Below are 13,718 nucleotides of genomic sequence, written 5' to 3'. Positions count from 1 at the left end.
TGAGCTATATTGACCTCTGTATTTAAATGATTGGAAGGCTTCAGTGTTTCGTGTTCAGGACTTTTGAGGACATCGTCGCAGGACAGCGCTGAGCTTGAGGCCTGTTGTGTTTAGAGACACTGGACTGTTGGGACAAAGAACCAGTAAGGGATGAACTGGGAGCGACAACACAGGGATTTACGGTTGGCTTTGACCGGGTAGTTTATCCATCATTTTATATCAGCTTTGTGTCTTAAATTGTTCTGAAAAATGAAGTAAAGAATGACTGGATTAAATAACCACCTCTTGAAGCAGGACGATGTCTGTATCCATGGCAACCATCGACCTATTGAATGGCAGCAGTGGAAGATGAATTGTGCTTTGTGTCACTAATGAGGCACTGGTGCATGAATATAAATCTGTATCCGTCCAATTATACATCCTGTATCTAACATATTGTCACTTTAGAGTTGTCCCAACACGTACAGTATGATGGGATGTAGCAGGATCTTCTGATGATGATCACGGTGCTGCTCGGGATTAGTCTTGTTTTGGCCCGCCGTATGTTTCTTGGCTCCCTCCTTTCCTTGCAGTCGAGCGCAGTAAACATCCTTCATTTCAACAGACGTCATAGATTTAGTTGCAATAAGTTCACTTGATGAAATAATGCAAAAGAGTAGAACTATTCCTGGAATTAATGGCTGCAAATCAAGTGGAAAGCGAGTTGTTTTACCGCCGCCCATTAGATTAATCCTTGCCCTCCTTGTTTCTGGAGTTATCGTCATTATTGTTTTTATAGCAGTGTAATGAAAAAGCTGTTCACAGTATTTACACCACACTCCTCCACTGCCCAGGCTCTCTGGGTTGCAAACCTTTTGATATGTTGATGTTATTTCCACTAGCTGCAGGTGTCAATCAAGTATCTGATATCCACACCTTCAGAAAGGAAAATATATTTAGAAGTTAGAAATGCAATAAAGAGTAAAAGGATGCTCAGTGAGTCCAGCAATCTTTGCTCTCATGAATCCACAGGGAAGCACTGCTTTTGGTTAGCGGTTCCAGCACCACTGCTGCTCAGAACGCTGCAGCTGAACAAATGTGCAGCATTAATAGACACGAGCCAAGGCTTTCTGTCCCTAAGATGAATAACTCAAGCTGTCACCACAAACCCACATGAGCATCGGAGGGAAACACTTTCAAGCGGAAATGAGCTTTTGGCTCTACGAGGTTTCTCACAAAAACAACACCGAAAATGACATAGTTGCAACTCAGCTTCCACCGAAGAAGCTGTGTGTGTGTGTGTGTGTGTGTGTGTCAATAACTGCAGCAAGCGGCTCAGAGAGAGCACCGTCAGGAGCACCGCCCGAGCAACAGCGTCAGGGAGGAGAAGACTTTTCAAATGGCTTCTCCCTGCTGCCGGCTCTTCTCGTCTCCACATTGTGAGAGAAAAAGAAGAGAGTTTCTTTCTCATGTTCTGTCATTGGTTTGATCACTAAAATCTGGTGATCATCTGGAGCATCTGACGTGTGTTGGGCTCACGTAGCACTGGTCGAGTGGTGTTTAGTGTGTTGAATTTCAGCTACAACGTTCAAGGTAGAGCCCATTTAATTCCTCCTGAAATAGGTTTTAAACTTTGCAATTACAGAAGTGTGGTCCGTAGTTCTTTGAAGTCCTTTTCCAGGATGATTTCTTTAAGTACGTGCATATTTATCAACAGTATCTTTCCATGGTTTTTACTCTTTGAGTGCACTCGAGTCACATCAAGGCTTCCGTCATGGAAATGATTATGTTTGACCCTCTGAGGGCCTCCTCAAACTAACTTTCCCTTCAACACCCCGAGGCACTTAGGAAGAATCCTCACTGGCGTCCGCGGACGCTTCTGTTTACCCCCCCCCCCACGACGGATTAGCGGGCGCCGCCTCCCCGATCGATGGGCGGCCGCCGGGCTCGTCATTAATCGAAAGGCCGCCTCCCCTCCTCTGATGAGTCCGTCCCGTCAAAGTGAGATGTGTGCCGTCGGACCACCACCGGGCGCCTGAGTGGAGCCGCTAATGGGCCCATATATCAACAAGTAATCAGTAAGCGTCAGCGGAAAGGGTTAATAGAGCGGGGAGGGGCTGGTGAAAAGTCCCACAGAAGAAATTGGTTATTTCCAAGAGGGCGTCGAGGGAAACGCTGGTGATGAGAGAGCGGATTCCTCCTTGTCTTCCAGGGGGATGAAGGGAATGGGTAAACACATCCTCAGTCCAGCCATATTGAGTCACTCTATCACACCGAGTCGCCGGTTTAGGAGAAACAATTCCCCGAGTGGCACGTTTCACCTTTTTGGCCACGATGCAGCGGATGAATTGAGGCCAATGTTGTGCTGTCACACCCGAATCCTCCTTGAAGGAATCTTTTAATTGAAGCCTTCGCGGCAAAACCCTGCACTCGCTGTTCCAAACGACAGCAGGTAGCATCCAACAACACCCTCAGGCAAGGGGGACTCAAACAATAACCACAGTTATGGCGCTTTAAAAGCCAATCAGGTATTCATAATTGGACTAATAATGATATAATAAACAAGGTAAAAGCGGCCGTGCAGAGAGGATTGGGTAAAGTGCACTGCTGCCATGGAAGCATACTTTCACTCCGCTGTCATATTGTGATTGCTGTAAAACACGACTGCGTTGTAGACGACGAGTTAACTGTTACGGGAAGGACTTTAATATCCATAAACAGTTCAATCCAATGAGTCTCTTCACCATGCGTGTTTCCGCGGTGTGATTGCGGGGGGTTTGACACGTTGACTCGTGGCCACAGACCTGCTCGGCTGTGGTTCATCATGTGTTTATTGAGCTGCTCGTCGTTCCTTGAGTCCTGGCCACAATACTGAAGGGAGACAAAGCAATATTGGAGCATTCATTGCGTTAGATTGCTTTCCCTTTACGATCCCTACATCCATTTTACAAAGTCGTAAAGGTTCCACGACCCCCCCCCCCCCCCCTCTTCACAGGAGACTTTGGATTCTTCTTCTTCACAAGTGTGTTTTCGTTGTTTTCATTTCCTGCCTGATTCTTTAAAAGAAGACTAGTTGAATGCCCAGGGAGCTAACCCCAACCCCTTCAGTGTGCTCACATTAGCATCCCGTTTGTCCACATTGATCAATAAACGGTGGAGTTGATCTCTTGGCTCTCTATGGGATTTCAGTATTAATCTGTTCTTGTTGAAATGATCTCCACACTGGGCTGTTGAGTCAGGGAAGGACTAACCGGCGCGTAGCGTATCCATCCAACCCCAAACTGTCAAGCTGCTGCTGAGCCCTTCGGAGTCATTCTTCTTATCGGATGAAAGTCTGATGTTTTATGGATCTCACTCTGTCGGGCTGAAGTGACACTTTAATACAATCCTTTTCTGGAGTAAATACACTTTAGCTCTTTTATGTTCACATCAGTGACTGTATTATCACAGGATTGCCTGTTTTTTATCATACAAAAGCTCTGACTAATATTATTGTAAGACTTCCATTATTTAGACAAGGGCTCTATGAGATGCAGAAATGTAAACCGCGATGATGAAGTGTGTCTGAGCGATTGGATCACACTTTTTTGGGGAGGCGCTGCGGCGGCCTTGTTTACCGCCCTCTGGATCTGTGGCTTCCGAGGGCCAAATTAACCGGGGTGAACTTTGCAGGGGTGAGACGCAGAACCAGCCTGCGGCGGTGGGAAGATATCGATCCAACCTGCAGCTTTGAAATCACGTATCCACGGCTTCCAGAGAGCGCGGGGCGTTTTAATTGGAGTTCCTACTTGCCACAAGCTCCCCTCGCTCTCTGGCTTCATCGCCCCGCGTTGACTCGCTGCCAGTCGAGGACAAAGTGACAGAGACTCGCTTCGGTTCGCGGCACGCGGTGGCAACCTTCAGTGTGGAAATGTGTTGTTTTGGCTCAGTGGAGCTGAAGTGAAACTGAGGTTTAATTTGAAGGATTTCTCATTGCTGTTGTTTCATTTTGAGTATGATGATAGAAAACACCCAAATGCTTCAATGCTATCGGTGAGATTAACATCCTATGGCTTATAATTTCTTCTCCATGTGAAGAGGATCACAAAGCAATACTGTCAAATGAAAGACTGTTGAGCTGCATTGTGGGAAATGTAGGAGCCCTCGTTCACGGAGCTTGAGCCATACAAGCGGTTAAAATTGAGGTCATCTTGACCTGTTTTTTTTTTTTAACGGTTCAAATGTCATGCAATCAAGCGCTTTGCCTTTCGCCTCAAAGGGAAACAAATAACCCAGAAGAACCACACATCAGGGTTTCTGTTTTTAACCCTGAGGTGCCCGGCCTCCTCTGGTCTGCTCCTCCTTTCTTCCCCTCGGCATACTGGACCCCCACATGAGAGCCTTCTTGAATGGGGGGGGGTCATTTACTCTCACTCCTGGCTGGCTGATGACTCGTGGCAGGGTTTGACCTCCAGCTGTCAGGATGCTCACTCCAGGGCTCCGGCCCTCCGGCCCCCCTTCTCTTCGTTTTCTCCTTACTTTCCATCGATTGCGAGCCCCGCTGCTCGTTCCCGACCCAGCTGAGCGCTCCGCGGGTTTTTGAGGCGCTGACCGCTCTCAGGGGGGCGGCGGGGGTCTTTTTGACTTTTCCGTTAGTTACTTTTCTTCCCGCGTGAATGTGCTTAGTGCTGCAAGCTGCAGAATAAATTTGGCGCCCAGTGGACGCGGAGTTGAGGCATCAGTAATGCTGACGCTGGGCCTTTGAGCTGCAGAGTGCCACAGTACAGCTGAAGTGTGCACACAGTACCTGCTTGCTCGTGACGGGGAGGGAAGACGCAGGGCTGCAGGGTAAATACAGGAGGAAAAAAACACCTTGGAAAATGCTCACATGTTGGATTTAGTCAAAAGAGCAAAGCCGTTAAACATTGAGGCTGCAAAGCTTCTCCACCTGTTTCAATCATTACTTAAGTCTCTTAAAACTTTTATTCCATTTATTCTCTACCAGCTCGTGGCGCCGCTCCGCCATTTGACCCCCGACCTCAGTGTTCATCTCATCACCTCGACCGATATTGCTAACAGTTGTATCCCCCCCTGTGTGTGTGTGTGTGTGTGTGTGTGTGTTTCACTGCCTCAGCAGAATCCCTGTTCAGCGGCCTGGGGCTGGGGGCGGTGGTGGGCCTGGTCCTGGGAGCGCTGCTGCTGCTCCTCGTGCTGGTGGACGTCAGCTGCTTCTTCCTGCGTCGCTGCGGCCTGCTGATGTGCATCACGCGCACGCTGTGCAGCAAGAAGACCGCCACCAACGGCAAGGGCAAAGACATGGAAGAAGGCAAGGCCGCCTACCTGTGAGTGCTCCCTACTGTTTCCTCATGGACATGGAGTCATAGGGGGGTGGTTCCGGCTGCAGCAGTGGGGGGGTTTCAGTGTCCGTCAGTCACCAGATCATTCATTCCTGCAGAGGGAGCATCTGCTGTGGGTGTATCTGGATGCCTGTGGGTCAAACTGCTCTTTTTACTCTCAATCATTTTAATCCAGACGTATCCAGCTTCAGAAATATTTTTCTCAAAAACTTCTCAGACATTGAGAATTCATTTTAAATAAAATTAGTTGAATTTGTAACAGAATTCTACATATTGCTCTTCAAATGGTGTCATGAATCGATATACATTTTTCATTTTCTGTGCTGTAAAGATGAATTTGTACATTTCAAGCAGACATGAATAGCTCAGTGAAACCTGTAGAGTCTTAAGATCTTCAGAAACACACTTAACTGTACCATTTACTTTAGGTACACCTACAACAGCCGCCCAACCACCTTTTCAACCACAGTATGTTTTTGAATATGTCTTCTTCACTACCATCAGCGCGCCTCATACATGTCTGTGCAGTGCGTTGACCTTCTGGAGAGTCTGGTTTGCATGCATCGTGTCTACATTCACCAGGTGCATGTGTGTAATCTCAGCTCTGTGTGCCATGCTTCCCGTTTGTACTTCTGTAGATTTGTTGTACATTTTGCATGTAACAGTGTTGGCGTGACACACAAACGTCTCACATGATCGCATGTCAGAGCAGGCACATGCGTTTCCTTTTTTTACGCCTCTCATCCGGCAGCGTGTAGTTTAATACCCCTGTGGAATTCCAAGGTCCCTAGAGTTTCACATTTAGTCCGAGTGTCATTTAATGCGAGGGTGAGAGGCAAAACGCGGTTGGGTTCGTTGCCATTTTTGTGTTGGCACCGGCAGTGGGCCGCTGCAGTGTCTGGGATCCGGAGGGAGGGAAAAGGGGGGAGGAGCGGGTTTGCTTTTGCTGAGTCACTAAGCTCTCTGGGCTGGAGTCGGGTTGAGTGGCCGCCTGCCCGCCCCGACGCCATGAAGACGGCTCGGCTTTGTGTCAGGCGTCACCCTGCGTGCACGCACACAGTGAATTATTGCAATTTTCTTAAAAAAGCCTTTGAAAAAAGATTGAAGTGATGCTCCAGAAATGTGTGTTACACTTCAATGAGGAGAGGTCCAACCTTTTATCTCAATCCTCTAAAACCCTGCACCCAGGAGGCATTTAGTAATTCCTGCCTAGACACTTGTTGTTTGTTGCCCATGGGTCTGTTTTCTAACGCCGCTGCAAATCTCTGCATCCGCAGAACAACCAGTTTCCTAGTTTTCAGATTCTCTGCAGGAGGCCAATAGTTCCAGGACGAAGAGGCTCGGCGGCATTAAGGCGAGCTCACGCGGCGATGAGTGAGGGGGATTGGGGGCGTGCTGAGTCGACGAGATTTGAGAAGCTTCGGCAAACTTTCAAGACCCGCTCTCTCCGGCCTCGGTGTTCCCGTCCTGTCAGTCAGTGATGTAGGAGAAGATTTGTGTGGCCTCCCAAGCACCTCAGGGCCAAGTTCAGCCCAGGCTGGAATGCAGAACTACACTTGCTTTATGTGGAATAGTCGTGTGCGGATGTTCAGGGCCCGTCCGTATGAAGACAGGAGGGAAGCTTATAGTTAAATCTCCTTTCTTCTGCTAGCTACGATAGAATATGCCCGCTGAAAGTTGTGACCCAGTTTTATGGCGTTGTTAGAGCTGCACAAACAAAGCCAGACCTTTTGGTACTCGCCGTCTTTTGACACCAATCAGAAGTCATGTGAGACTTCTGCACCCCTGGCGTGCAGGGCTGACATACTGCCGGAGGAACATCGCACCTTTTCAAAATGATCGCCGTGTTTCACAGGCGGAGCCTCACTCTGGCGTTTCTCGCGCTCCCTTTTAGCGCCTGGCGGGATATGAGCCGTGTCGTTGAATGGCAACTTATGTATTGCAGAACATATGTGATATTTTTTGTTGGATCGACAGATGTGTTGTGTAGAATCCCTGTATTCTATTGGTCCACACGCCATTGCTCATGCATTGGCGGTGTCCTTGGCATCTACAGAGAGAGAGAAAGAGGGATTGTGTTTAGCTCAACACAAAGCACACAAAAAACAAAATCCAGTGTCATTCAACAGTGGTTCCGAGACCACATTCAACTATAAAAACCAAAATAAGAAACTGGAACCGGATCAGGAGCCTCCTCCCCTCGTTGGTTTCTTCACCTTGTTCTACGTCAGCTTCTCCGTCCTCCTGCTCAGGTCCCTCCCGCTCCGCCAAGTTGACTCCAGCTTGATAAGAGGGTCCACTGCAGACGTGTCCGTCTGTCCAGGACCTCATGGCGGTGGATCCGGAGGAGCACGGCATGCTGCAACTTTCACAACGACCTTCTGAAGTCTGAAGACCTCCCGATCTGTGAGACCTCCTTTGCCTTCACTGCTCATGGGAGACATGATCGACTTGGTGAAGTCCTCCAAACTTTAGTGATCTGCAGGAACCCCTTTGTTCTGTCCACAGAGTAGCCTCCAGAACTCCTTCAGCTGCCAGCCCCATAGTCAGAGGACTCTGCTCCACTTCTGCTTTTTGTGACCTTTTTAGCCTGCGAGCTGTCTCTTCTCCTTTTCTTCTTTCTCTTCATTTGAGGGGCCTTGAGCTGTTCTTCACCCTCCTCCGTGTCCACCCTACTGCCTACCTGTCCACCAGCACTGTCCCTCACCTCCTATACCACACCTGCGTCTTCCACGCTGCCAACAAAAATGACCACAGCCCCGTTCACTTCACTCCACCGCCACGGGAAGCGCATCCTGAAGCCGTGCTTCCTCGTTAGCGTCAGGCATATGTTGAGAGGAGCTGCGTGGAATCGGGGTTTGCGTGAAGCTAATGAAACATGGCGTTGGTTCCTCGGCTGAAGGGGAACCTCCTCCGGCTCGATGCAATATTTCGGCTGATTACAGTTTACTGTTTTACATTCATGCTCTCAGTAGAAGCCCCCCGGCATCATCACTCACCATTTAGTGTTACAAAAAATCCAATATTGTATACATATTAATACTTCAATAAAACACTTAAATTCTGTTTACTCCTCTACAAACCTCAAATAATTTATGAATCCCCCTCATGGAAACAACTACACTTGATCTTGTACTTGCTGCTATTCAATTAAATCTGCTGAGATTGTTCTCTTTCGGAGCACGTGGAACCTTTTGGAATGCAGGGCTCAGTTCTATGGATGAACGAGGGGACGGAGCACAACCTCAGGTCAAGCGGCGCCGACGGATCGATGCATTGTGCTGCGGCGTTCAAGGGGGGGCGAGAAGTCCAGAATGATTGGCGGGAGTTGGGAATATAAAGCGGGACGACCCTGTGAACCCAGGAAATGAGTAGCCCTCAGCCGAAGTGTGCTAATAGGGGTCAGCTGGTGGCCTGATACTCATCTGTTTGAGTCTGCTCTCTGTGCTCGAGATCCAAATCTCCTGACAGAGTCAGGAAAACACACAATGACAACCACGGGCAGTGATGAGGTGAAGCCAGTTGCTTATTGATTCCTCAAAAGATGCTCGGGAGCAGACAGGAGTTTGAATGTGTGCAGCAACTATCTTTTATTTTTATTAGATGTTCATTGTTGTCTCTGTCCTTTGTTATAAAGGCACTTGCCACTGCTGGAGGACACAAGATGTCCCCGGCGTTGACTGTGTGTGACACGGCAGATGCGTTAATGTCTCAGATATGTAGAGGACAGAACGATTTAACAATTTTTACACATCCGCTGTTTAATTATAGGCATTTTTAAATGTCAAATTACTGCCAGCTAGAATTACTTATATAAAAAAGCCCGTCGCTGGCATACGTTATATCACTTGAAATTCATCCTGCTTAGATTTTCATATTGTCATTAAGACAAAGCTGCGAAGTGTGGTTACAAATTGCAGATGACTGGAGGCTGGAAGAGAGAATCAGCCAATCAGGCGGCTTGTGCCTACAAACACGCCGATGTTTTATCTCCTTTTCTTTCTCCTGAAAGTGACTCAAGAGCAAACGGAAGCTGTTCCAGCTCTGAGGTCATGTTGTTCAGGTCGACGCGGTCTGACAAAATGCGATGGCACTACTCAAAAGGCAACAGCCATGAGCCAAGCTGGGATGTTCTCATAGTGACATGTTATGGTAATCAAATCGAATGTTACAGAGAGAGGACGTGTTGGGTCCTGCTGCAGCTCGCCTCTTCACAAATCACCTTCCTCACTTCAAAATGTGTTTGCCAAATACGCTTTGAACGTCATGTATTAAGGTGTACCCGGAGGATTCAGCGCTGCACTTTTATAAAGCCACGGCACAGAAAAATTGGACAAAAATATTTATTTTCAATTGGGTCACCACTACTGGGCCCCAAAGAATTACTCTTTTTGGAAGTCTGGAGCTACAGAATTAAATAAATACCCCAAGAATACCGGACTTTAAATATATTGATAGCAACCAGTGCTCAAAGTCAACATTTAGTTTTTCTATATCAAACCAGGATCTTTCCGCACAATATTTAGCTTTATCCAGAAAATCTAGCAAAACGGTCCCAAGTAGTGTTTGCTCGTGACTTTTTGTGCCTCGACGTGGCCATCCAGGTCAAAGCGGGGCGCGAACATGAATAATGTGTTTCTTTAAGCCCTGTGGAGGCTTTCATACCTCCCCACTGCCTTTTCACTTCCATTAAATCCAGCTGTATTAATCCCGATGGGGACAACTGATTCCAGCGCTAAAAGGTGATTACTGGCAGGGCCACATGGAGGAAAGCCTTCAGCCCACACACTCTTCAGTGCTAATTACCTAGCATCTCCGTATGTGCCTGCTTCATGCTCCCAAGTCTGTGCCTGTTCACGTGTACGTGTGCTTCAAGTTCTTGCCCCGGCACAGTCGTCAAAACTCGCAAATGATTTTCTATGCTCTCTCTTCCCTCGCTCTTTCTTATTCACCACAGGAAGCTCCCGCTGAAGGAAGAAAATGGGAAAGAGTCTCTCAAGCCGGATACGATTGAAATCAAAGTGCACGGCGACAACAGCATCCACACAAAGGCCGACGACAGCAAAGAGTGATGGGGGGGGGGGGGGGGGGGGGGGGGGGGGTCGATTGGCCACCAAAAGAACATTCGGATCACCAAAACCCAGAGAAACTACAGCACTGGAAAATAGTGGAGTCAAATACCATATCTGTTTATAGCAATGCCCCAGTGACAGGCGTGTGTAAATACAAATAACAGGGAGAAAACAGAGGGTCAACCTTTTAGACACCCCGAGTGATAAATGTACCATGATCTGAACAAACACGGCATCAGAGGAAGGCTCTGCTTGATCAATGATTGTATTTTCTTTCGTCCATAACTGATTCACAGTCCTGCAGAACAGTGCGCACGTGCATCCACGCCACAGACAGCAGAGCATTTGATATTGTTGTTTTTTCTCAAGCATTAGTATGCATAAGTATGATTTATTCATGTGTTGAAAATGCACACGCAGATGTGCGCTGTGGTGTGCAGCTTGAGTAATGAAAAATGTATTGACGGGCCACCAGAGGCCCGAGTGGTGTCATGTGATCGTTGCTATGTGAACGGCAGGACTCAGGACACGGGGACACCCGGGAAAAGTTTCGCTAAAGAGAAATAAATCAATATGTGTCATGATTGTTTTTAGTGTTACATTTCTTTCAGTGTTTCATGATTCTGTCTGATTGCTATTCTCGCTGATTTTGTCACGTGTTGTAAATAGGTGGGAGAAAAAAAAAAGAATATTTTACAGAGCTTTTATGTAAATATACCCTAAAGGATGTGTCTTTTTTCAAAATTCAACAGGCTTGGCTTTTTTGTGAAAGCTCCTCAGATGAAAAGCTGTACTTTTCATTTTTTTCGTTCTGTTGTGTTTTAGTCAAACGTTCAGTGATGGTGTGATACTGCTTCTTCTAGTTAGGGAATCCACGCCATCCGGCTACTTCTTGCTACTAGAGCCCCTCCCCCTTATTTCTCCTCCCCCCCCCCCCCCCTCGTGGCCCGAAGCCGCTCCGGAGACCTCCAAATGATTTTTCATCATGCCACAAAATGTGTCTCCGTCGTGGTGCTGTGAATTCTGGGACTTGTAGTCTTAGGATCGTGGATTGTAGTCAACAACACTGGACAGAAACGTATGTTATTAGGAGTGTGACATGGTGTGAGGTTGATGCTATAACTCTGGAGTGATGGACCGCAGAAGTGTGTGTGCGTGTGCGTGTGTGTGTGTGTGTGTGTGTGTGTGTGTGTGTGTGTGTGTGTGTGCATACATGAGTGAATCAGGTTTCATCTAGGTCTGATGAATGTATCTGCATTATTGTTGTTGTGCCCATTTAGATATTCCACAATAACAAATAAAAACCCAAAATGAAAGATTAGAAATAAAGCTATTCTGCCATTTGTTTTACTATAATTTATTTTTTAGATATTAGATAAAAAGTGCAATAGTGAGGACACGTTTTCCGTCTCATAGTGCAGCTCTTACTCAGTTGTTTGTGATGACCTCGTGCCAAGAATGAATGTCCAAGTGCTGTGACTCTGTTCCTGGGCCGGAGTTCAGAGTCAAAACCGGTTAAGTAGCTCTCCACTGAGATTAATTCAGCACCCCCCCCCCCCCCCCCCCCCCCCCCAGCCGTTTCCGTTTTCTCCCAATGAGCCCTCCTTCGTACATACACCTGTACCATGCTGTACATAAGGGAGCACAGTGCCTGGAGGCTATACAATTTGTACATGTTCTTTTGTATTTGAATATGAGTCTAACCCCCCCCCCCCCCCCCCCATCACCCTCTGTCTCCTCCGCCATGCCTTTGTCCTTTTCTTGTAGGGGTAAAACGGCTGTGCTTGAAGCTCAGTGTACAGTGTGTGTCCTCTTTGTCCCCATGCTCCCGTGTCCCTTGGCGTCCCTGCTGAGTGTGCTTTGTGCAGGAGGTGGGAACTATTGATGTCTCTCTGTACGTACCCGTGGAACAGTTGTAACTCTTGACATTTTCCGCTGTAAATAAACATGTCCTGGTAAGAGAAAGCAAGAGGTTTGCTGTTCCTTCCTTGTTTCATTTTTGCCTTTTCAAAGCTACTTTCAAATGTATTTACTGTATCTTATTCAAAGGATAATTTCAGGAGGAATACACTAGATAGAAAATAGATAAGGAGGAAGCATCAATGGAGTGAACGAGCACTGAACACAGTGAATACGTCCTGAAGACCCTCTGCATTGTGAAGGAGGACTTTAGTCCAGTAGCATTTCATTTTTTTCTGCGGTCAAAGTTGGCACAGCTCATTTTTTCCAAAGACGGTGCTACTTTCATCAAGGTCATTCCTGGTGAGACTGCGGAATTAAAGCCCAGCGGCTGCCCCCTCCTCAGCGCTCAGGAGACACCGACGTCCTCGCGTCAGTCCGACAGGTGACGACGCATGCAGGCCGACGCACACTGGGTGCATCCAACGCCGCCGGGGAGTCACGCGCCACGTGAGCAGCCTTCAGGATCATGTTTCTCCCCTAATCTCTCCGTTGGCATGGACTCCCCCGATGCTGCAGCCCGACAGCACCGCCGCCATTGTTGAGGTTTTCTCTCTCTCCTCCACTCGCAAGACACTTTCACGCAGAAATGCACACCTGAATTAAAACTTCATCCACATGGCGGCTTTTTCTTCTCTTTTTTTGGCGGGTACCATCCCTGTGCTTCCTTAATCTGTTTGATTTCAGGCCCTCCAGCAGAGAGGGGAATCGACTAATCCTCGTTCCAGTGGGATGCAATAAGTTTGTCATGGCAGAGAAGTCTTTTTTTGCACCCTTTATTATACTCATCAAAGTCAGGTTGGCCATTTTTAGCCTCCTAAGACCATATTTCCTCGCTGAAAAAAAGTTCCCTGCAGCAATTGAAATGTAATTAGATAGATGAAAACCGATTCGGAGGTTGAAGTTGATAAACCTTCTGGTGGTGGGGAGCGGCAGAGGAACCCATGGCGGTTACTGGATGTGGTGTCGAACACGTCATATTTTAAAAGGTCGCTCACATTGCAGGTAAAGCCACTCGATGAAGGACGGTTGCAAATATTCAAATGCCGAAAGCCGAGCGGCTCCATCATGACCCGTGTGAAGGGTTGAAAAGGTGCATTTGACTCTTCAGCAGATTCCCGCGGTTCTGGCGTCGTAAGCATTTCTATCGGTGAGTTCAGCGAGGAAGCATCACTTAGCGTTCCTGTGAAAGGCATCGCGTGCCCACGTCCTCATTCATTGGGAGCGACAGCCAAATGCGTCCGTCAAACTCAACGTGACCCTGTTAGCTGGCAAGAAGACCGAGGATCCTTAATATCTTCAATAACTCGCCGACGTATGCTTTGTGAATTGAGATGAGGTCATCCGGAGGCTTCTTTGGGAGCGGTTACAT

At 47.6% G+C, this 13,718-nt stretch overlaps 1 protein-coding gene across 4 annotated transcripts in view; it reads left to right on the top strand.

Annotated features, from left to right (window-relative positions):
• The window catches only part of LOC119219945 (neural cell adhesion molecule 2-like), a 127,936-nt gene extending 117,533 nt beyond the window's left edge, over positions 1-10,403 (top strand). For 2 of the 4 annotated variants that reach the window (XM_037475498.2, XM_037475470.2), the window contains exons 16-17: positions 5,093-5,300; positions 10,273-10,403. In XM_037475498.2, coding sequence (XP_037331395.2) covers positions 5,093-5,300; positions 10,273-10,387 — 323 coding nt within the window. In that variant the 3' untranslated portion in view covers positions 10,388-10,403. Of the gene's footprint in view, positions 1-5,092; positions 5,301-5,743; positions 5,784-10,272 lie in introns of all 4 variants that reach the window. The other 2 variants (XM_037475489.2, XM_037475479.2) reach the window with 2 other exon arrangements.
• Positions 10,404-13,718: the final 3,315 nt, after the last annotated feature.

This window comes from Pungitius pungitius, chromosome 3, assembly GCF_949316345.1.
Source record: "Pungitius pungitius chromosome 3, fPunPun2.1, whole genome shotgun sequence".
In the NCBI taxonomy this organism is placed as follows: domain Eukaryota; kingdom Metazoa; phylum Chordata; class Actinopteri; order Perciformes; family Gasterosteidae; genus Pungitius; species Pungitius pungitius.
Note: the sequence above shows the minus strand (reverse complement) of the source record. Positions and strands in the feature narration are given on the sequence as shown.